Raw genomic sequence first — 24,463 nt, forward strand, 5'->3', positions numbered from 1 at the left:
TTACAGTTTTAATTGTTGATCTGATATCTGTGTCTGTCTTATTTCCTCTCAGTGCTGAAGAATGCTGAGACCCAAAGTGAGAGAGCGAGTCCCGTAGCAGACCTAGACAAAGGTTGGTATGTATAAATATTTTCTCTCCAATAAAAAAAGATTGCAATTGCTCATAGCTGCTGTTCTTTGAGTTGTCATCTGTACAGTCATCACATCCTCATACCACAAGGCCTCACCCTTCAGCCCTACCTGGATTCTTGCAGGTGCCCTAAAGGAGCTGAATAGGAGAGTGATTGCGCACTGCATGGGACATGTGCAAGGCCCCAAGATCTGTCTGAGAAAAGGGCTTGAGAGCATGGCCTCCTCAGCCAGCAAGCCCTAAGGTGTGTTGCTTTGTGTTCATCCACATGTAACAAGCTGCATGACGATAGGTCAGGGGTCAGCAACCTTTTTCCGACGTGGGCCGGTCCACCGTCCCTCAGACGTTTTGGTGGGCCGGACTATATTGGGGGGGGCGGGGGGGAATAAACGAATTCCTATGCTCCACAAATACCCCAGGGATGCATTTTAAAATAAAAGCACACATTCTACTCATGTAAAAACCCCAGGCAGGCCCCATAAATAATCCAGAGATGCATTTTAAATAAAAGCACACATTCTATTCATGTAAAAACACGCTGATTCCCGGACCGTCCGCGGGCCAGATTTAGAAGGCGATTGGGCCGCATCAGGTCCCCGGGCCTTAGGCTACCTACCCCTGTGATAGGTTTTATGTCAGCTTGAACTTGTTACTCTGCTGCAAGTATTCTTTGCTTCTTAGAACTGCAGTTGGATGGAGACAAATTATTTATCATTGCCTAAGACGAGGTCGTCAGACATGTGGCCTCCAGCATCTAACCCCCTGCAAATTATTGAACCAGTGTCTCAGCCATGGCCTGTCACCACTACTCCCTTGAAATTAGCAGCACGTTTCAATGAGCGTGGAGAGCATTGGACGGCCAAGCAGAATGTAACACTGCAATTCCCCCAGTTTTGTAGAGCAAGTGGAAGCCTAGAGAATTAGATGGCAGACAACTGAGAGCTGTAAGCTGTTGGGTTCTGTTGCACTCACGGGGGAATTTTAGAAGAAAAGTTGTGATGCATTTGGGGTGGATTGTAGAGAGGTGTTTTAGAATTTAACCCTTGTCTTCCTGGCAAAGCTAGTGATTTGGGGGCTGAAAACTTCCGTGTCTTTGTATTTGCTGGGCATCTGCTGAGTGGGAGTTTGGGCCATGTCTTCAACCCTTCCCTTCCCACTGCAAGATTTATAGGACACTAGAACTTTTTTTGTTTAGAAGGCCATGTCTGAAGTGCAGTTGACATTTTCAGATCAACAGGCAGAAATTTGACTAGTCTGCCCACCCAGGTTCAGTTGAGTGCATTCATGACTTGTTAAAGGTGGGGAAAAGGACACATTTGCTTTCAAAGAAGCTTCCCTACCTGGTCACCTGGAAGTGCTTTCTTTCCTGCTCCAGATGACCAGACCTGAATCCATCCATCTCCTTTTATGTGCAAGTACCAATCAAGAAGCCATTGCCACATCATGGGAGAGCTGTTTCTCGTCTCCCTTGTTATTTTTGCAGTTGCCAGAAGGTGTAATCTTCTTATATTTATAATGCTGAAATATTGGGGTGTGTGTGTTTGTTTGATGTTATACAGTCATACCTCGGTTTAAGTACACTTTGGTTTGAGTACTTTAAGTTTAAGTACTCCACGGACCCATCTGGAACGGATTAATCCACTTTCCATTACTTTCAATGGGAAAGTTCATTCAGGTTAATTACGCTTCAGGTTAAGTACAGACTTCCGGAACCAATTACGCTCATACTTCGGGTTAAGTGCGCTTCAGGTTGAGTACTCCGCGGACCCGTCTGGAACAGATTAATCCACTTTCCATTACTTTCAATGGGAAAGTTCGCTTCAGGTTAAGTACGCTTCAGGTTAAGTACAGACTTCTGGAACCAAATGTGTACTTAAACCGAGGTACCACTGTATTTGCTATTATGTTACTATGAAATGGTTATGGAATTCTTCTTGCAGTGGCTGATTTTGAGATGCATTTGAACATGAATCTTTTCATGGAAGCCGCTTTGAACATGAATCTTTTCATGGAAAGGTGACAGGCAAATAAAATGGTAATGATGCCACAAAGTGCTGAGAATACCAACGAAGGGATACAAAAAGAGCTCCTTAATTTCATTCCATTTTTTTTTAAAAAAAATTGTGGCTTACTTAGCAAAGAGGCAAGCAGAGGCAAGAAGGATATGATGCAATTTAAATAGATGCAGGTGGATTTCTTGCTATTGCTTATCATGTCAACAGGCTGAGTCCTCTAAGGAGGCACAGGCTCAAGGGAGTTGCCAAGAAGGGGGAAAGAACATGTTGGTTAGCTTGTGGTTGTAACAAATTGTGTAAAGTCAGAACTTTTGCTGAGTATCCATTGATTTGCTGAGAAATTGGGCTGTCTCATTTGTGCTAAGTATTTTTATATAGCCCTTCAGTCACTTTCCAAGGGGAGTTTGCAAGAAAGTGCTGCATTCCATTCCATATATGCTTTTGCATCCTCTTTGCTACAGGGCTGCCCTTCAGGTTCTGGCTTTTAACTCTCAGATGCACAAACTGAGGTGTCTTGAATCATGCATTTCCCCCCATTTTTCCTCTGGGGAGCTTAAAGCAGCATGCATGGCTTCCTGTATCCATTTTAGGAAAAGGAAAAAGGTAAACCACTGAGCCTCTTGGGCTTGCTGATCAGAAGGTCGGTGGTTCGAATCCCCACGACGGGGTGAGCTCCTGTTGCTCTGTCTCAGTTCCTGCCAACCTAGCAGTTCGAAAGCACACCAGTGCAAGATCAGTGTTTCTCAACCAGTGTGCCTCCAGATGTTTTGGGACTACAACTCCCATCATTCCTGACCACTGGTCTTGCTAGCTAGGGATGATGGGAGTTGTAGTCCCAAAACATCTGGAGGCACACTGGTTGAGAAACACTGAAGTAGATAAATAGGTACCACTGTGACAGGAAGGTAAACGGCGTTTCCATGCGCTCTGGCACTTGTCACTGTCCCCGTGCACCAGTAGCAGTTTAGTCCTGCTGGCCACATGACCCGGAAAGCTGTCTGTGGACAAACGCCAGCTCCCTCGGCCTGAAAGTGAGATGAGCGCTGCAACCCCATAGTCGTCTTTGACTGGACTTAACTGTCCAGGGGTCCTTTACCTTTTACCTATCCATTTCATCCCCCACAACAGCCATGTGAGGTAGGGGAGGCTGAGAGATAGTGAGGTTTACTATCTCACCCAGTGTGGTTCATCCTATTTGGTGTAGAACGCAAGCAGAACCTTCCTAAGTTCAAGGGCCAGGTTCCCTCGTTGCCTTCCCTTCTGGAGGATGCATGTACAGTACGTTGCAGAAGAGCCTGGGCAAAAGTGTTCCCACTCTGCACAGAGAAAGGGGAACCCAGAAAGGAGAAACCACCAGAGCACCTAACCCTTTATCGCTGCTCATATGTTTCCTGAAGATTGGACCAGCGTGGTGGGCCTCCGTCCCCTGCTCAAATCTCCAAGGAAATAGCCAACCAGCATGCAAAGACAGAGCTGCTCTGTTGGGAGTTGTCACCTCCAAGTGTCTTTAGGTAACAGATCCTGACATAGCAAGCTTCCTTTCAACTTTCCTGAGAACCCTTGGCAAGTCAGTAGAGGAGGCCTAGTGGGCTAGAGGTTTGCCATCACTGGAACAGACATGAATAACCATAGTTTAATGGTCCCAGGTCCTAAGGAAGTCAGACTATCCTCCACCAGGGCCAGGGCCTTTTCAGTGATAGCTCCGATCTGGTGAAATGCTCTGTCCCATGAGACTAGAGCCCTACAGGATTTATCCTCCTTCTCCCACGCCTGTAAGACAGAACTATTCCGTCTGGCCTTTAATTTGAACTAAGCGTGATCTTTTATTTCCCTTCTCTCTTCCCTCACCTCTTTTATGAAGATTACCCGCTCTGGGACCCCACAGCTAATTCCCCCCCTCCTTGCTGGCCCAAGTAGTACTAATTTAGCCAGCTAGCCCTGGTGACTATCTAATGTTTATTGGATGGATTTCCCCAAAATTGATTTTTGAATTTTGAATTTTATTGTTATTCATGCTTTTATACTGCATTTTATGCTGCTTTTATGTTGTATTACAATTAAGTGTTTTAAATTTGCTGTTAGCTGCCCTGAGCCCGAGTTTCTAAACTGGGAAGGGCGGGGTATAAATAAATTATTATTATTATTATTATTATTATTATTATTATTATTATTATTATTTAACCTCAGCAGTTTGGGATATGCTTCATATTCCTGTATTACTGAAGAAATGTGTGTGCAGATACAGATATAGATATATATTCTATTAATCCATGTTTCTCTGCAAGTACCATAACAGTTTGGATGTCTCTGGTTATTTTACAGAAAAAATTAAGCTGCTGTTGCAGGAGCTCTGGATGTGTATCGACAGCTCCACAGGAAAAAGTCAAATCAACAAACATGACTACATCTTAGGTGAGACCCAAGTACTGTAGTTCTAGAGATAATTGGAAGTAGTCACTTTCCTTAGAGGAAAAAAAAGTATGTTGCAATTTTCAAGAAGAGTAAAGAAAATTTGCCTCTTCTCTCACCTGCAGGAACAGATTTTCTTGGTCATTCAAGAGCACGTGGAAAAACAAGTGAGTACTTTTAGAAGGGCACTCTGCCGTTGAATCTCACGACAGACGGGTGCCAATAATTAACTTTTAGAATGACTTTGTGCTATGGTTTTAATATTTGCATAATTTAAATGCAAGAACAAAATATATGCATATATACCTGCAGGGCATTTGCGGTTGCCTCTGGGCTGCCGGAAATCTTGCTTGGCGTGTCCTCATTCCTCCTATGCCTTCTTCCAAGACTTCACTAGGAATATCTTACACTTTTTAAGGAAAAGTTTTGTGAGCGTCATGGGAAGGTTACAAAAACTGTATGGCACCCCAGAATCACAGCAGCAGCCCCCCCCCCCCCGAGAGTGGTCAGTAAAATTAACACCTGGATTTTTAAAATTAAAAAATAATAATTAAGGGGATACTTTCTGGAGGGCCTGTGGAGTTGCAAAAAAACCTTTCAACAGCACAGTGGTGTACAGTGGTGCCTCGCTTAACAAATGCCCTGTAAGACGAAATTTTCGCTTAAAGAAAGGATTTTTCTAGCGGAGGTTGCCTCGCTAGACGAATTCGTTTTACGAAAAATTCGTCTAGCGCAGCGTTTCTCAACCGCTGTTCCGCGTCACACTAGTGTGCCGCGAGACGCTGGCTGGTGTGCGGCGACGAGAAGGGCGATTTGCATTGTCACGTGCCTGGCGGCCGCCAATAAACATCACTGACCCGCCGGAAAGCAATATTTCTCCTCCTCTTTCCCAAAGCTCAGTGCAAACGAGCCTGGCGGCCGCCAATATAAAGCACTGATCCGCCGGAAAGCAATATTTCTCCTCCTCTTTCCCAAAGCTCAGTGCAAACACTAACCCGCCGGAAAGCAATATTTGGCAAGTGTTTCTTACAGTCATAATTATAATATAGGGCGGCACAGAGTTACATTTTTTAACTTTTTTAATGGTGGTATGCCTCGTGATTTTTTTCATGGAACAAGTGTGCCGTGGCCCAAAAAAGGTTGAGAAACACTGGTCTAGCGAATCACAGTTTCCCATAGGAATGCATTGAAATTCAATTAATGCGTTCCTATGGGCAAAAAAAAAAATTCAAAACAATTCAATGCATTCCTATGGGATTCGCTAGATGAATTTTTCGTTATAAGAATAGACCCGTGGAATGAATTAAATTCGTCTAGCGAGGCACCACTGTACCTGTAGGACACTCAGTAAGATGGATAATAAACCATTTGTTTTAAAATTGGTTTTAAAACTTTTTTTAAAAAAATGTAAAGGTCTTCCTTCCCCCCCCCAAAAAATGGGGGGGGAATGTGGAAACCTTGTTTACACTGTAGATTATCTTCTGCCCCATAGAAACGCCGCAGAATCCTCAACAATTCAGGAAACATCGAGAAGAGAGGCCTTCTGGTTGTCCTTCACCTGAAACCTGTACGACGCATGTTTCTTTGGCACCGTTGCAGACAAAGCTGGACGACAGACCTGCTGGGCATGGTAGCCCAGTAGAAAGCAAGGCCATGGAAACCACGGGCGCTTACAATGGTGGCGGCACTTTTTATGAAGACAGATCTCTAGAAGTCATTTCAGAGACAGATTCGGGAGCGGGCAACGTGGATGTTTTTAGCAAGGAACAGGACGAACTTGGTGAAAATCTGCGAGATATTTTGAAGTGGGTTAGGCCACTTCCTCCTCTGCTTTCTCCCCTACAGTTTTCACCTGCTGCTACTCCAGTAAGTCAAAATATGGGTTAAAATCGCGTGCCCTAGTAATGTCATAATCTTGATTGAATGTTGACTTAATACAGTACAGCAAGTCTACTTGTGGATGGAGCCAGGTGGCCAGAAAGAGGCATTGCTTTCAATGGGTAGTACACCTGGCTCACTCTCATTCTCAGGTGAACAGGCTTTGCAGGTATTCATAGTGCTTCAAAAAACAAAAAATACCACCACCACCACCCTTCCGATAGCAGGAGGAAATCAGTAAATGTGTAATATACCTGGGCAGCAATTTCTCTGTTATACCACTTTCAGCTATCCAAAACCAAACAAACAATTGCCTGCCTTCAGGGTATATTAGGCTCGGACTGAAAAGAATCGTACTGTCGAACAGTGGGATATAAATTAAGACAATAAATGTGGTGGCAGCTCCTGTTGTGATTCATGAGAGCAGCGGCTCTGTCATAGGGAGTTGTTGTTTTTTCTCCTTCCCCGACTTCCTTAAGTAAGAACTGTTAAAGTGTAAAATGATAGCTGTCTCAGTTAGGATGTCATCCTTCTTCCTTCTGCTAATTCCATTGCTAGGTAAAAAACAGTTTGGCTTTAGAATACAGTGGTACCTTGGTCTGAGAACAGCTTAGTTTATGAACAACTTGGAAATAGAACGCTGCAAACCCGGAAGTAGGCGTTTTGGTTTGTGAACTTTGCCTTGGAAGCGGAACATGTTCCACTTCCTGTTGAGTGTGTTCCATTTGTAAATTGAGTCCCCCACTGCTATGGGAAAGCACGCCTTGGTTTAAGAATGCTTTGGTGTAAGAACGGACTTCCGGAACAGATTAAGTTCGTAAACCACTGTATACTGAACACCTGGATTTTCAGCTTCTGACTGCTGCTATTTTTGTGGTGGTCCTTTGTTTTGGTTTTATTGACTGTGCATCACTTTGAGCATTGCTTTTTAAATAGTGAAATGACTCATGTTTTTGTGGATTAAGATGAACCTTTGCAAGTGAGCTAAGCCCCGTAAAAAGGAACTTCTCTCTCTTTGTTTCTGTTAGACACTCTTTAGTTTATCTTGGTCTTAGTTCTCATTGAAGTGGTAAAACCTCTGTGCAAAAAACCTCAATAGAAAACTGTTTCTCAGAAAGTTCTAGTTACAGGTAGGTAGCCGTGTTGGTCTGCCGTAGTCAAAACAAAATACAGTGGTACCTCTGGTTAAGAACTTAATTCGTTCCAGAGGTCCGTTCTTAACCTGAAACTGTTCTTAACCTGAAGCACCACTTTAGCTAATGGGGCCTCCTGCTGCCGCTGTGCCGCCGGAGCACGATTTCTGTTCTCATCCTGAAGCAAAGTTCTTAACCTGAGGTACTATTTCTGGGTTAGTGGAGTTTGTAACCTGAAGCGTTTGTAACCCGAGATACCACTGTAAAATAATTCCTTCCAGTAGCACCTTAGAGACCAACTAAGTTCAAACTTAGTTGGTCTCTAAAGTGCTACTGGAAGGAATTTTTAAATTTTGTTTCTCAGAAAGACTTCCTGTTTCCAGCTTTCTGTGGTTTGGTTTTTATGGATTCGAAGAGCATCCCACCATGTAAACCTGCAGCTCTGATCTGAAGTAGAACAGCGCAGAAGTAGGTTTACCGGTTTACTGAGAACTGCACCTCAGTCATGTTTTAAGTGCATATCTGTTTAGATGTGTCTTTAGCAGTATCAGTTTTTTTAAAGGAAAAAAAGTAATGAACATTGTAACTTGAATGGCTGTTCATAAAACATTTGAGCTGTTATGAGGACTATATTAATTCTTCTCATTTATCTCTTTAAGGATACGTTATTTGGAAACTTAACAGATTCCAGTGATGAAGATGAAATGAACCAGAATGTGCAAATGCTTGAAAATATTTTAGAAAAAAGTGAACCAAAAGCTGAAAATTCTTACGAGAATCATCCAGCAGAATCTCAGAGCAAATGCATCTCTTTTAATGCAAACAATACAAATGGCAATTTTCAGGAGTCACCTGAAAGACTTAGCACATTGACGGAAGAAGAGTCAGCGCTGTGTCACGACCCTGTGGCAGAAACATCAGTAAATGAGAGAGATGCCATATCAAAGAGTGAGAAACGTCTGCAGGACAATTCTGACTTTTTGGAGGCACACACAGCCACTGAACCAGCAGCACACGGTACAGAAAACGTCAACAAAAACTTAGATAATATGATGAAAGCGAAAGACAGACTCGTGATGCCTGCTGTATTGTCTCCATCGGCTAACTTACAAGGTCAAGAAAAACCAGCTGAGCCAATGCCCATGAAAGAAGAAGTTGGAAGCAGCATTGAACATGTTCACGAAGAGCCTAGTAACTTCTTGAAAGAAGAGAAGGAAGAGCTCCTTGGGACAGTGGAAGGGGATTGGCTTCAAACACCCATAGGTGGCAATCAGCAGCAAACCAAAGAGTCCATTTTAGCTCCTGGAAATGTGCTCGTAGCTCCTGAATTTTTTAAGGATGTTTCTGGTGATGTGCGAGGAGGAATGGGGAATGGCCCCCGTGACAGCCAATCTAAATTTAATTTTGATAAAGCAAAATGTGTTGGTGAACGCACTGAACCTGTAACAACATGCAAACAAAATGCAACGGAAGAGCTCTGCTCGGGCGGCAGTGATGAAGCATTCATGGAAGAGAAAATGAATTCCGTTACCCATAATTCCCTCTCTGAAATGGAGTGTTCTAGGGTGCTGCTCCAGCAACGAGATGCTGAGGTAACATTTACACAGGACTTTGGAAAAGATTCTTATGTCTCCGACGCAGCCAGCAAATCGCAATGCATAGAAGGAAATCACAGTAGTGAAGGGAAATGTGACAAACAATTCAATGGGGAGAATAAACTAGGGAAGGCTGATACCTTAAGGCCCCACTCTCATATTACAGTGGCAAGTGATGGATGCAATAATTCACTGTCTTGTATAGGTGAAAGCAGCACTCTCCCTTCTGTGCCTACTAAACATGGAGAAGATGACCAGCTGAAAGTTGAAAATGAAAACGTCGTAGGCAAAACGAAACCCAAATCAATGGATGTCAAAAAAGAATGTGTAGAACTAGAACAATACGTTGACCAAAAAGATTCTATTAAATCGCTACAAGGGGAGCCAGATTATCAAAGCAGTCCTACGTTAGCAGCACAAGCATTTATTATTGAAGGGTGTTCTGAGGGGTCTCTTGAAAGTAAACACACATTCTTTGAATCAGAGAATGTCACTGAAAGTGCTTCAGACCTAGGGTATGTTGAAAAGGCAGACATTAAACCTGAGTGCAGGTCCAAAATGCACAGCGTTTCAATTAACTTTCAGCACGCTGAGGCTGTTGCGGAAGATTTACGCTTGACATCAGAACGGCTTGAGAAGGAAGATAGTGAACCGCTGAAAATAACAGAAACTGGGACTGCACAGTTTATTATAGAAGAAGGAAGTGAAAAAACATCTGCTCTTGGAACTCTGTGCGACAGAAATACGGAGCCCAGTTTGATTTTTAAAGATTTGCAGCATGGAATAAATGAGGCACCATCTCAAGAAAAGGCAATCTTGAATGCTGAAAGCGATTCATCTGATAAAATGAAGCATGCTGCAGAAGGGACAGAAACGGATTTTAAGTGCTCTGTAACAAATGGGGTGGAATTAGAACAGAACACAAATGAATGCCCTGCTCAGCCTGTACAAGATGAATTAGAAGCAGAGAATGCCGTTATTGAAACAACGTCCTCTGTCACTACAACAGTTGGTTCTAAATCCACTGCAGAGCTCTCCGATGTCACCGTGTCCAACGTTGAAATCAATTATGAGCTCTTCAGCAGAAATGGCCAAAGCTCTGTCCCAGGGTACATTACCCCTTCCTCTCCAAGCAGAGAAGAAGATGCTGATCATAGGGATCACAGTTCTGGAGAAGACTTGACAAGTAAAGAGGCAAATGATCTTGATTCTGAGGTAGACAAAAATAAGTCCCTGGATTGTTGCAGTTTCCATGAAATGGAAATTGAACAAGCCGGAGAACAGCCAACTCTCAGGGAATCCCAGATAATGTGGGAGCTCACTAAAGCACAAACTCCCGAGGCATCAAGCCTAAACAGTGTTAATACGGTAGACATTTTTGTAGTGAGCGAATCTGTTCCAAGTGATGAGAAGCTTCTTGTTCCTCTTGATAAGAAGTTAGGGATTCCTTCAAGAAACTGCGAGGTAGAACATAATTTGAGTGAAGCAACAGCTAAAGAAACTGATGCAATATCGAGCAGTGGCGCAAGATCTGAAGGGGTGAATGAGCTGGCAGTGTCTGAAAGTACTATCATGGTTATGAAATCATCTACCTTGGATTCATCAGACAAAGAGGTTTTCCCATTAAGGAAGGTGAATTGCACAAAGCCACAACCAAGGCTTGCAACGTCCAGAGCAGATGTGGGAGGTGAGCAGGAGCTGTCCCATGTAACAGAAGAGGCATCCCCGAAATATACACCGGCTGCTGTACATGACACTGGCTCCCATGTTGCTGAAGTGACGGAAGGGATATGGGAACATTCATACGCAACAAGATGTGCGTGTAGCGATGAAAATACCTCCTTAACATTGGACTCTCTTACAGCAATAGAGAAGTCGGAAGAGAGGCAAGCAGGACAAGACATTTCAGCAGTCGTTTCATTGACGAGACAAGGGCTAACACAAGACAGAAAATCTCTCCCCAGGAAGTCTCCTGCAAGTGATCCAGAATTGAATAGTGATATAGTTGCACCACACTCAGAATACAGCGGCACTGGTATAGAAGCCTCAGAAATCCAGATAGATTTCTTTAAAGGGGAAGCAAGTGCAGAGGAAGAAGGAAGCTTTAGCCCTTCGAGACGGAGCTCCAGCCTGAGGCAGAACCAGTTAACACCCGTCTGTGTCGGTGGGGGTGCCAATGCCTCTCACAACAAGGAAACCCATATAGAGAAGGACGGGGAAACTCTTACTGCTCAAACCAGCCAGCATTCCGTACCACCTGCCTCCGAATCTTCCAGCTCTAGCTCTAAACCACAAAAAAGAGAGTCTGAGAAAGTGGAGTCTCCCGCTGCTCTTGCATCTCAGGGAAATAACGGAGCAGGACAAGCACTTGAGCCATCGGACTCTAGAAATGTTTCAGCAGAGGCCGGCCTTAGGCCTCTCCAGAGAATACCTAGCTGCAAGGGGAAGAGGAAAAGTCGGCAAGCACTGCTTACCGAGACCATTTTTGCCAATGCAGATACTTCCACGCCTACGGTGTCTTATTCTCCAAAAACCCTTACAAAAATTAGGCAAGAGATGGGCCCTCCATTACCCCCCTTGCTCCCACCTCTAATGCCTACTCCTCCGAGAACGGTTAGGCCCCTCTCCCCGGTGATGTCATCATCTAGCCAGTCTTCTTTGCCTTCCCCACTTGATGGAATGATTTCTCCTTTACGCGAAACCCCAGTTCCTCCTCTAAGGTCGCCGCTGTTGGATACCCCCAAACGCAAGTCTCCCGCTACATTTACCACTCCTTCTCCCTCTGGCACGCCGATGCGTCAGAGGGCTCTGTCTTCTCCTCTTCAGTTTTGTGCCACCACTCCCAAGCATGCCCTCCCCGTCCCAGGCAGGCTTCCTCCATCGGCAGTTGGCTGCGCTGCTCCGCCCGTACCCCAGGAAAACTCTGTGAAGATCTTAGACAGCATGTATCCAGAGCTATCCGCCCGAGCAAGAACTCTCAACATCCTGAAAGGTAACATTCAACTGAGTAGGTCGTCTTCTCTAGATGGCAAGAATGCCCCACAGCCAGTCCATCAGATCAGTGGCTTTAAAGCAATTGCTTCTGTGTCCACCGCTTTTGTTAAAACAGGGAGCAGTTTCAAGCCTGACCCAGAGCAACTGTCTTCCAATGTGTGTCACACTGGGAAAAGGGCATTAGTACCTGTGACTGTGCCAAAGAACGCCAAAAGGCTACGGCTAGATAGCAAGTCGCCAAAATCAAACTCCTGCAAGGAAGAGCCTTCAGCTAGAGTCCCAGATGTACAGTGCCCTGCTGAGGAAGCTATCAGTGTGAGTAGCGAGGGTGTTACTCGCTTAACCGGTGACGCCGATTCACAATTGCTGGTGGCTGCGAAGAAAAGCGACGACTCCGATAGCAACATTGTGATGGTAACATTGGAGAAAGTTTCCAAAGCCTGTTTTGACCTGTTACCTGTTATCCGTAGCCACGTTTTGGTGGGCAATACCTCGAAGCTCCCAGCCATGAGAGATGAAGAGAAAGAAGCCGTTTATGAACTTGCCGTTGCTAAGAAGGTCAGTTACACCTCCTCCTCCTCCTCCTCCTCCTCCTCCTCCTCCTCCTCCTCCTCCTCCTCCTCCTCCTCCTCCTCCTCCTCCTCCTCCTCTTCTTCTTCTTCTTCTTCTTCTTCTTCTTCTTCTTCTTCTTCTTCTTCTTCTTCTTCTTCTTTAAACAAATACCACTAAACTGGTTTAGCTCATATAACCAAACAGTGAGCGTGGAACCTTCTGGAATAGTAGTTAAGATGGTAGAAGCTATAGACGAGACCATTTGAACCCACCTCCCTGCCAAGCTATCATGCCGCCTCTTGCAGTTCATACGTGGACGTATCATTACGTTTGCTGTGGCTGATTGGGGATGTTGACTCGTATTTTGGTTTTTGTTAAAGGCGTGAAGCTGGATTTGCATGGCTTAACACACACACACCCGCACGCACAGACATACACTTTTGACCGAAAGGTGGTTTTTCAGTCCCTTACAGCTAATATCCATGGGAATTTTGACGTTGTGTTTACCCCATTGTTTCTCAAACTTTTCAAACTTTCTCATTTCTTGCAAACTTAGCTGCTGCCACCTCCACCCATACCAGCTCGTCTCTTCCACAGCTGAGCAAGTGCGCAAGGACTTTGCTCACAGTTGTCTCTATTTAGCCTGTTGTATATGAGAATTTGCAGGCTGAAGTGCTAAGCTCGGCGTTAGCATTCAGAGCAGAGGAACTGTTACCCCCTCTTAAACACCATAAAAATAAAGCAACATCTTCTGCTGGGGTGATGGGGGTGCAGTCATCCCCAGAAATCCGATGTGCACCAGAGAGGGTCCTTTGCGGGGAGCATTCAGTCAATATGGGCTTTGGCTGGTAATAAAGAATGTGCTGTGTGTTTTAAGACCCCTGTCTTTTCTCCCCACTCCACATGACCCACAGGCCCCCCAAGTGAGTCCTGCCCTTTAGTTTTGTGTTTCACAGGTTTAAACCTATGTCTTGGTTTACAAAGGCTTCTGAAAGCAGATAGCACTGTGATCTAAATGCATCGAACAGTTCGCACATCCAAGTTCTACCTGGGTGTCTGTAATAAGGCGGAACTTGTGGAGAGAGTAGGGAAACCATCTTAACTTGGTCATCAAATCTGTAAATCTTGTGACCCTCCCCACTCCAAACACCCAGGAACATGCACAAAGAGGAGGGCTGTGGGTCACATGTTGTGTGAGCTTAGTTCAGATGAATCTATCCCTGCCTTAGATGAACTCTTGGGCTCTAAAATTGTATGGAGACATTTCTGAAACACTTCAACTTGTCTTGATAGTTTATTCATTTGGTGGAGTTGTTGAGTGCTTTGGGTTCCACTTCACTGACTAAGATCCAGTTCATGATGGCCAGTTTTTAAGTGGCAGCATGCCCTCTGGAGTGATCACCTTCCCAAGTTCCTGTTTGTTTTGTTTTGTTTTGTTTGTGTTTACATATATGCTGCTTTTCCACAATCAGCTGCGGCCAAAGTGGCTTGCAGGAAACACTCAAAACATCAAAATACATATATGCGAAATACAGAGCATGTCAGTAAATTCAAAAGTCAACAGTTTAACAAACACAGAATAAAATTGATATTAACCCCCCCCCCAAAAAAAGCCAATAAAAGAAAAGAAAAACCTGATCCAGGTTTCAGTACATAACTGCAAAGCCAAAGAAGAGTTAACCGACGACAGAGTTTGGCAACACACAGTTCTCATTTGGTGTTTCTCTAAACAGCTGTAGATGCCAACATGCTTTCCCCAGTTGCTTAGGGTCAGACCTGAAATTAATCTCATTGGAAACCCCCCCCCCACTCCCCCAGGTGGTAAGATTCCCTGTTACTACATCTTTCAGGATGAGGGAACTTGAGGTCTTCCCATCCAAGACTGCTTTTACCCCCCACCCCCCAAAAAACAGACCACAGGAAGATTTGAGGGGAAAGATTCAGCACAAGGTCCACTGCAAAATTGTGCTGTCAACCTGTTTTCAGGATTTTTAATTTCTGAGAGTGTTTCTCATTTGTGTCCGGGTGTCTGGATGGGATAAGAAGCCAGGATCATATCCACCCAGCCACTGTTCAGCTGTGCTGGCTCCCAACTCAGGCCCTAGCATTAAGGCCTTCAAAAATGCCCTGCATGGATTCCAGGTCTTTCAAACTTCTTAAGGTGACAGTGCGACAAATGTGCACAAATGTGAAGTTATCTCAGAATCCGCCAGAGATCCTTTTTCACTGGAGGTGATTGGATCTTGGAGCTTCTGCATGCATTGCTTGTGCTCTGCTTATGACACCTCCCCATAGATTCCTTTACACACATCCCTGGCAGAGGTTGTATCAGAACTTGACCTACATTGGCCTGCATGTATAATGGCCTCAGAGAGGTCAGTTGGTCTTCCGTATAACCATAGCTGCCAAGTTATCCCTTTTTTTTAAGGGAAATTCCCTTATGCTGAATAGGCTTCCTCGTGAGAAAAGGGAAAACTTGGCAGCTATGCGTATAACGTTTCAGATGGCTCATTAAAATAACGTTCACTCTGCTGTTGCTTCTTGTACCTACCATGCATTTAGTCCTTTGCTCCTACTATTGTGGTGTTTAGTTGCTGGTGTTCTATATTTTTAAGCTTTGCAGCTTACCAGTTTCAGCTGCAAACTGCCACGAGTGCACTTTTCCAGTGGTTTTAAAACTTTTTTTCCAAATATATTTATTATTTTGTAACACACAAAGACAAAAAAATAAACAAAATAAAAAAATAAAAAATACAAGAAATAAAAAATACAAAAAGTACCAAATACAAAAAAGACAAAAGACAAAAAGACAAAAAAACAAAAACAAAAATTCCTAAACTTCAACTTGTATCAATTCTAGTGGCTGTGACTACCTCAAGTCCCTTCCAACTGCGTTACATTGTAAATCCTCTGTAGTAATCTCTAAGTCTTATTCTTATACCTTATTTACCTTATAACTATTCTTTTTCAAATCTTATCTTATATCACAACACAAAATCTCACACATACTGCTTATTTATAACTACACCTCTAAATCAATATTTATCTAAACATATATTATTTCTACAACCTCCCTGTACCTCCTAAACTTCTATTAATTCTTTTCAATGATATGTTTATTTCTTAAATACACTTTGAATTTTTTCCAATCTTCTTCCACCGCTTCTTCCCTCTGGTCTCAGAGTCTCCCGGTTAACTCTGCCAGTTCCATAAATTCTATCATCTTCTTCTGCCATTCATCTATCGTTGGTAATTCTTCGTTCTTCCAATTCTTCGCCAATAATATTCTTGCTGTTGTTGTGGCATACAGAAAAAATGTAACATCTTTCTTGGGTATTTCCTCCCTGACTAGCCCAAGTAGGAAGGCTTCTGGTTTCTTAACAAAGGTGTTTTTCAACACTTTCCCAGAAGTCTTCTACTTGGGGGCAGGTCCACCACATATGGTAAAAGGTTCCTTCTTGTTTTTTACATTTCCAACATTTGTTATCATGTTTATGATAAATCTTAGATAATTTTACCAGTGTAAGATACCATCTATACATAATTTTCATCATATTTTCTCTTAAAGTATTACACGCGGTAAATTTGATACTTTTCTTCCACCACCTTTCCCCAGTGGTTTTAAAACATGTTTGTCCTTGTGCTTGCTTGGAAAGATCTGTTCTTCCCTAATTTATCGCCTGTATCTGATACAGAATTAGCTCTGAAGATCATCAGCATTTCTGTTCAAGGACAGAAGTATATTATTTTCTGATAATAAGGTGTATTATGCATGTTGAAATATCCTCAATAGAAAAAACCATTTTGCATGTTACAGCACTTAGCCGAGACAGCATTACAGGCTATTCTGAAGAAACTGAAGAAAGAGAAGATGACCTTGGGCCACAATCACATTCAGGCCCTCTGCAGGGTGTATGTTGGAATATGCCGGCAGCTGGGAGACCTGGAAAAAGCACGCCTGTTTTGCTACAGTCTTCTTAAGGAAGGTATGATCTGTCTTTGTCTTTTTTACGGTGGAAAGCATCTTACACATTATGTTCCAGCTGAATCCTTCTCAGATAGGTTAATCACTTTTGGATGTTCCAAGGGAAGCAGTTCATAAACGAAATAAATCAATGTATACTCACTGCTTCAGCAAAGGTCTGTTTACCAGGGTTGTGGGCGGATTAAACAATCCACGGGCCTGGTTCATACATTTCCGTCAGCAACGCTGCAGTATTATGGAGAAGAAGTGGTGCAATCTTCTCCCCTCTGTGACGCAGCCTCCACTGCAAACCTCACCCTCCACACAAATGGCAAACTGGGCAATGGGCCTGGTCTGTGTGATTTCCTGCCCTCCATTTAAGAAACAAAAAGGGGGATTATTGCATGGACTGGGCGTCTGCAGGATAAAGAACTAAGGCAGAGGACCATATTCACACCTTGGGCTTCCTCCCTAGTGGAAGGGCTTGATCTCCTCCTCCACTGCATAGAGGTTAGGTTGGATTTGTTATATATAGATATAGATATAGATATATAGATATAGATATATTGCTTCCTGCTACAAAAAGTCCCAAAGTGATTTGCAAATCAGAACAAAAATACACAAGCATGTTAAAAACCTGAATCGGAATATAAGCATCCAGGCATCAGGCTACCCAAATGCAGGGGAAACAGGGGTTTTACGTATTTGTGTTTTTTGGGTTTTTTTTTAAAGCAACTTTGTAAACTGCCCTGGGGGTAGTAGCCCAGCCACTGGACCCACTGGATCCTAAGTTAGCACAGCCATGGTGATCTCAATGGGCTCTATCAGGGTCTCTTCACTAGGCCAACCTGGGAGCGTTCCCCCTCCCCCTTCCTGCCTGCCTATTCTACCCTAGCACCACCAGCCGCCTATGCAGGCAATAAAGTTTTTGGATGTTTGCTCTTAATTTCTTTTTGCTTTTAACTTGTTTTTAACGTCCTATGATGCTGTAGTTTTGTTTTATGTTTTTATATCATTGTAAACTGCTGTGTGAGATTATATATATATATATATATATGTGTGTGTGTGTGTGTGTGTGTGTGTGTGTGTGTGTGTGTGTATCATACAGCAGTATCTAATAACTGTTTTTATAAATAGAATAGAATAAGAAACAAGTCCCACCACTGCCACCCAGGGGTTAGGATTGCAGCCTAAATCCTTTGTGCTACCTTTAAGGTATGGCTGCTTGAGGAGAGCCTAAGCTCCTTAGATCTAAACAGATAATTTTGTGAGTATGTGCAGGAGACACATTTAGCTGGTATGGTGGCGTGATTAATATACTGAGCATGCTCAGTGGTCTCCAAGAGAGAGATAGAGAATATTGAGTGTAAACTGGAAAAGGGACATAGAACAGGTAAGTGCTTTAGCCCCTCGCTGCTTATAATATCCCAAGAGGAGGGAATGTCTGCTTGGAAGTAACCAGGAGCACTTCTGTTACCTAAAGGGTTTTTCCTTTCTTATTTTAATTTCTTTCTCCCGGCCAGATTTTCCCAAATCAGCCATACTGGCGTTGTTTATTGCAAACATGTGGAATGAGATCTTTTCCTCGGAAGGTGTGATCAGCAAAGCTATCCAGTTGGTTGCCAGACAGCGTGCAAGAGGGGAGGTGCTGAAATGTCTGAGAACTTACCTGAATTGGGAAGAGGTATGAGCATTTGACGGGATCCCTTTTTTTGCATTTGGCCAGAAGAGAGCAGAATCTCACTTTTCACAGAGGCATAACAAAGGGCCAGTGTGCATATTTATTGTGTTATCTGTTAATCAAATGCTGCTTTCTGAAGAGCTGGGCATCACTTTGAAGAAAGTGGGTTTGATTTTGGGGTGGGGGGGCAGTTTTACATGCCGCTGAACTAAGGGGTAGTAGGAAGGGGGAAATATAAAAGACAACATGTTCTCCACTTAGAGCCTGTGGATGAGAGGAAATCAGAGCCATGGATCTCCTTGGCTCAAGGAAAATGCAGCGGCAAAGAATTTAGCAATTTCCAAAGACAAAGATGGATTTGATAGCAGTTGAATGTGATGTCAGTGATAGCCAGGTGATTATACCGAATCCTGCTCCATTTGGGGACTGGCTGTTCATCTCACTACCATTTTGTGACCAATCTCACTAATCTTTAGCCATCTCCATAAGATCTTGTGGGTGGAATGTTTGAGAACAAAATCAGCATTCATTCATTCATTTTTCCAGAATGCACCAGCAGATGTTGGCATGATGGTCTCCAGCCTGCTTTTGGCGATACAGTTGTGTCCACAGATGGAGTTTCAGCTCAGCGAGCAATTTGGAGAAGACCTGAAAGAGAGCACATGGGAATACGTGTTTGCTGTTGATCTGTTGTGCTCACATCAAAAGTGGCGTTGGACCCACAATCATATCATAAGGTATTACGAGTCTCTGTTGTTGATTGTACTTAATAATTAAAATAAAGGTGTGCAACCTGGCTCATCCATTCTCCCTAGGCTGTTTCCTCGTACTATGCTTGCGGGGAGCGGCTGTTGCTAAGCCAACCTTGTTGTTCTGCTGTTACTGCAACTTAATACGTTTTCTCGAATCAAAAACATTTGGAGGTTTTTCATTCCAAAGGAGTGTGGTGTGTAGGTCTGGCAGGTCGAGCTGGTTTCAGAAGGCAAAAGGGAGGCAGTCAGCACATATGTACTCACTGTCCGCTTCCTTCCACAGCAAAGAACTCTGGCCTATCATGGATAAGTGGATAAAGAACAGAAAGGGCAATGGCAACATATCTTCCCCTTCTGATATAATTGTAGCAACAGTGCTCAGGCTGATTGGTGAGTATGCACGCCTGCAGCCCTTTCTCGGTGGCTACCAGGCTTGTTAGAATTTGTTGTTGTTTAGTCGTTTAGTCGTGTCCGACTCTTCGTGACCCCATGGACCAGAGCATGCCAGGCACTCCTGTCTTCCACTGCCTCCCGCAGTTTGGTCAAACTCATGTTCATAGCTTCGAGAACACTGTCCAACCATCTCGTCCTCTGTTGTCCCCTTCTCCTTGTGCCCTCCATCTTTCCCAACATCAGGGTCTTTTCCAGGGAGTCTTCTCTTCTCATGAGGTGGCCAAAGTATTGGAGCCTCAGCTTGTTAGAATACTCTTTCCATTTGTCTGCTGGGGACATTTATATCCCCACTTAGTCCACATCTGTGTGCATGAATAAAAGGAGCCAGTAACTTGCGGTGGTGATGGCTTTTGCATTCTGGCTGCAGTCTCTTGAGTACTAATAGGAGATGGTTGTTGTTGGGGTCTCTCCCCACATCCCACCCAAAAAAGAACACTACAGGCCACGTAGTTGCATATACCATATTTTTCTGTGTATAACACGCCTCCTATTTTGGGGGACTCAAAATTAAGAAAATGGGGGAGAGATTGCACAAAGTTGTGGAGCAGGCGTCCCCAAACTTCGGCCCTCCAGATGTATTGGACTACAATTCCCATCTTCCCCGACCACTGGTCCTGTTAGCTAGGGATCATGGGAGTTGTAGGCCAAAACATCTGGAGGGCCGCAGTTTGGGGATGCCTGTTGTGGAGCTTTGGGGGGGGGCAAAATTCACTCACCCGCCAGACTGACGGTGGCTATCGCACGTGTTGCCGAGACAACCTATTCCGCTCGCCAACAGCAGCCGCCCCAATCACACGCACAGCAGCAGCCCTTTCTACAGCCACCAATCGCTGCTAACAAGATCATGCTCGCGGCAGCAACCAATCCCTCGTCCCAACAATGCGCTAACCATGTATAAGATGAGCCCCAATTCTGGACATTGCTTTAGCAGGGGGGAAAAACCTCGTCTTATACATGGAAAATACGGTACCTTTAACCCGTAAACTACAATTAATCCAGAATGCGGCAGCTAGACTGGTGGTTGTGAGTGGCCGCCGAGACCACATAACACCGGTCTTGAAAGACCTACATGGGCTCCCAGTACGTTTCTGAGCACAATTCAAAGTGTTGGTGCTGATCTTTAAAGCTGACCCTAAATGGCCTCAACCCAGTCTCCACCCCCATCGCTCAGTCGGGACACTGAGGTCTAGCTCCGAGGGCCTTCTGGCAGTTCCCTCACTGCAAGAAGTGAGGTTACAGCAGGCTTCCTCAGCCTTGGCCCTCCAGATGTTTTGAGACTATAATTCCCATCATCCCTCACCTGCTAGCTAGGGATCATGGGAGTTGTAAGCCAAAAACATCTGGAGGGGTGAGGTTGAGAAAGCCTGGGTTACAGGGAACCAGGCAGAGGTCCTTCTTGGTAGTGGTGCCTGCCCTGTGGAATGCCCTCCCACCAGATGTCAAGGAAATAAACAACTACCTGACTTTTAGAAGACGTCTGAAGGCAGCCCTGTTTAAGGAAGTTTTTTATGTTTGATGTTTTATCATGTTTTTAATATTCTGTTGGGAGCCGCCCAGACTGGCTGGATGGGTGGGGTATAAATAAAAATTATTATTATTATTATTATTATTATTATTATTATTATTATTATATGATCTCTGCAGCATCCTGTATCCATTTAATTTCTGGCTAAATGGCAACAAGTTTATTGGAGTCAGAGGGCAGAAGGACTGATTAATAGACGTGAATTTGCTCTTCCTTCTTCGTCTCCCTTCTGCTGCCTTCTTAGCTGTGCCCTGCACGACTCTCTCGCGCTTGCTGCCATATCAGAACCAAATAATATGTCCAGGATCTGACTCTTACCCATTCCCCCACATTATGCAAGTTCCTTGCTTATAAAGTGCCAGGAGATCTTTGCTTCCTCCAGCAGGATGAAGACGGTCACTTTGAAGATGGTCATTTTAACCGCCCCCATGCAGCAACTAGATGTCCGATGGTGGGGCAGAAGAGATTTTCTAGCCTAGCTTCATCCTGATTCTTTTTTGTATGGAGTTATGTCAGTGCCCCCCCCCAGCCCCCCACACCCTGAAGTAGTTTACATAACAATCACCCCTTTCTGTTGATTCCTCACAGGTCGTCTAGGCCAAATAGGACTGAGAGAAGGATTTTTTTCTGCTGTCGAAAACATCAGTTCCGTTATTGGGGTCTTTCTCCAGCATGCCAAAGAGAAAGGTAAAACCATTCTTCCCTGTACTGCAATGTGGTGAAGCATCTGACAGCTATTGTCCTGTGCTAAGGAGATGCCCAGGAACACCCGTGGACGTTCTGTTTGCTTGTTTAGACCATTTCTTTACTCTTTCCTATATAAAAAAATAATCTCTCTAGAGAGGCAGTGAAGCCCACCTTCTGTGTGAGGGGAAATTGAAAAGCGAGTTTGACCTGGGATCCGCAAATGCTTAGAGACCAGGATGCCAGAAGAAATTGCCCTATTCCACTTAGTTGACTGTGTTCCTTTCGCAAACCCTGAATGGCTTTTGGCCAAGGGCATTACAGTGGTGCCTCGACTTACGAATTTAATCCGTTCCGAAGGCACCTTCGTAAGTCAAAAAATTCGTAAGTCAAAAAATGCCATTGGAAACACGATTTCCCATAGGAATGCATTGGAAACGGAAAAATCCGTAAGTCGAAGCAACCCTCTCTAAAAATTCGTGAGTTGAAAAATCCCTATCTAAAACCGCCACAGTTTTTTTTCGGATGTCGAGACATTTGTAAGCCATAGCTGTCAAGTACCCCGTTTTCTCTGGGAAACCCCCATTTTTACTTACCTTTTCCCGGTGGTCCCCCATATCACTTCGTCTCCCGTTTTTCTCCGTTATTTTCTCCTGCCGGCGGCCATTTTTTTCCTTTCTGATTTGCCCTTCTATGGGCACAAAAAATGGCCGCCGGCAGCTTCAAAAGTCGCATCTACGCATGACCGGAAGTGCGTTGACGCGACTTCCGGTGTTGGCGGCGGCCATTTTTGGTGCCCATAGATGGGCGGGGCGACACCGGAAGTTGCGCCGACGCACTTCCGGTCATGCGTAGAAGCTACTTTTGAAGCCGGCGGCGGTCATTTTGGGTGCCCATAGAAGGGCAAAGTGACACCGGAAGTTATGTCGACGCAACTTCCGGTGTCACACGGCTGCCGGTCCCGGATTCTGCAGTCCGGGACTTGGAAGGTAAGTCGTAAGCGCACGGCCATTACCCCCATTCGTAAGTCGGAAAATTTGGTTGCCGAGTCGTTCGTAAGTCGAGGTACCACTGTACTGATGGTTCTCTTTCCCATCTTTGCAGATGTGGCCTGGGGTGTCCAGTTGGCAGCGGCATATGCGCTTTGCGAGTTGGGTCCTAGCAATCCACATAAAGTCCTGGAGGCCGTCCAAGCTTGGGAAGCAGTAAATGCAAAGAGCCTTCCTCCTGCTGTCACAAGGGGCGTAGCAGAAGTCCGCAGTCTACTGACCTGTGCTGGGAGAACCGAAGGCTGCTCTTAAAGTTCCTGGAGGACGGCTTTTTAAATTTATTTTTTTACCATGCAGGACAATGTAGCAGTGCCATCTGAAATAACCTTCTTCAAATGGGAAGAGCCATGAACTTCCCTCCTTGGAGGCTGGCAGAAAACATAAACACTTGTTGAGGTGTCCTGAAGTGAAGACCTCTTTGTTCAATGTAGCCTGAAGTACTTTGTGTGGCAGTAGAAACAGTAAGCTATTGAGCATTGCCTTAAATGCCACAAGAAGAAAAGACAATACTAGCTCTTTAAATCGGGGAGGGGGGGAATGTTCATCTATGCAAATAGAAGTGTTCTCTTGCAAACTAGTCTTGCAGGATGTGAATTCCCAAGACTACAAAGTCTCTTTTTAGTTACGCCAGATGTTCTCCAAACAACTTTCACTGGAAACTTGGATAAATGAACTTTTTTATTAAAAAAAAAACATTGGTTTTGCTTCTTTGTTCACTAGTCTCTGCAAAGCTTAAGGCACTTTTAAAGAAGGATTCCTTCTCATGATGTGAAGACTTATCTCAAGCCTGCCTCTGCAAGCAGGTTTTGTAGATTCGAGGTATTGTTTCTAAATCCAGATGACAGTGGGGCAAAAGAAATAAATTCACATAATGAATTCATGTGGCCCCTCTGGCCACTTTCAAAACTGATTTGTCTACTCCCTAAATTTGTCAATTTGCCTCAAAAGGAAAAGAGAAGATTTCCGATCAAATCATGTCCTTTATTCATGCTAGTAGGCCTTTCAATTTTAATGAATTTAACCGAAGCATGGTTTGAGTTCTGTACATAATATCTACAGTATATAGAAGAACGAGATGCTTTCTCTGTGAGAATGTGTATATATGGCATATTCATATAATGTGTTTCACATTTCATGTTGTTCCGCTTTGGGAATTTTACTACATATATATATAGAAACGAGTTTAAAATAATAATAAAAAACCTCGAAACTGTATAAACATCTAATGTAGTTTCACTTGTTTTCAGGTTTTTTTTTTACATGTTTGTATAATTTTTTTCTAATAAATATTATTTGTGCATTTAACAGATGCATATTTGCATAAGTGTCAAAATGTAATTGAAGTGACTATTAGATTGTTTAGCAGGGATCAAACTTCATTTGCCACTCCCACATATGCTGAAAATATGTATTGTTTTTAAGTTTTGCCTCAACGTTGGTTGGTTGATTGTGATAAGGATTTCAATAGGTTTTTTTTTTGAAAAAATAATGACTCATTCTTTGCTTTTCTAACTACTCAGGGCATCTGAAACTCGACCAGTGGTAAAGCAGCTAAAATGTTTAAAGGAAGCCATCAATCATTAGAAGTTAAAGCCATCAAATCTAATTCAACTGCAATGCAGATTTTAACAGCAGCATTACAATATCAG

General features: G+C 43.8%; 1 protein-coding gene across 2 annotated transcripts in view; it reads left to right on the forward strand.

Moving 5' to 3' along the window:
- The window catches only part of ICE1 (interactor of little elongation complex ELL subunit 1), a 38,458-nt gene extending 14,344 nt beyond the window's left edge, over positions 1–24,114 (forward strand). Inside the window, exons 10-20 of one of the 2 annotated variants that reach the window (XM_035101545.2) lie at positions 53–112; positions 4,468–4,557; positions 4,680–4,721; positions 6,047–6,420; positions 8,225–12,712; positions 16,524–16,692; positions 18,194–18,354; positions 18,898–19,088; positions 19,387–19,493; positions 21,670–21,768; positions 22,870–24,114. In XM_035101545.2, coding sequence (XP_034957436.2) covers positions 53–112; positions 4,468–4,557; positions 4,680–4,721; positions 6,047–6,420; positions 8,225–12,712; positions 16,524–16,692; positions 18,194–18,354; positions 18,898–19,088; positions 19,387–19,493; positions 21,670–21,768; positions 22,870–23,066 — 5,978 coding nt within the window. In that variant the 3' untranslated portion in view covers positions 23,067–24,114. Of the gene's footprint in view, positions 1–52; positions 117–4,467; positions 4,558–4,679; positions 4,722–6,046; positions 6,421–8,224; positions 12,713–16,523; positions 16,693–18,193; positions 18,355–18,897; positions 19,089–19,386; positions 19,494–21,669; positions 21,769–22,869 lie in introns of both variants that reach the window. The other variant, XM_035101550.2, reaches the window with a different exon arrangement.
- The last annotated feature ends 349 nt before the right edge of the window (positions 24,115–24,463 follow it).

The sequence above is a fragment of the Zootoca vivipara genome, chromosome 8 (genome assembly GCF_963506605.1).
Source record: "Zootoca vivipara chromosome 8, rZooViv1.1, whole genome shotgun sequence".
Classification (NCBI taxonomy): Eukaryota; Metazoa; Chordata; class Lepidosauria; order Squamata; family Lacertidae; genus Zootoca; species Zootoca vivipara.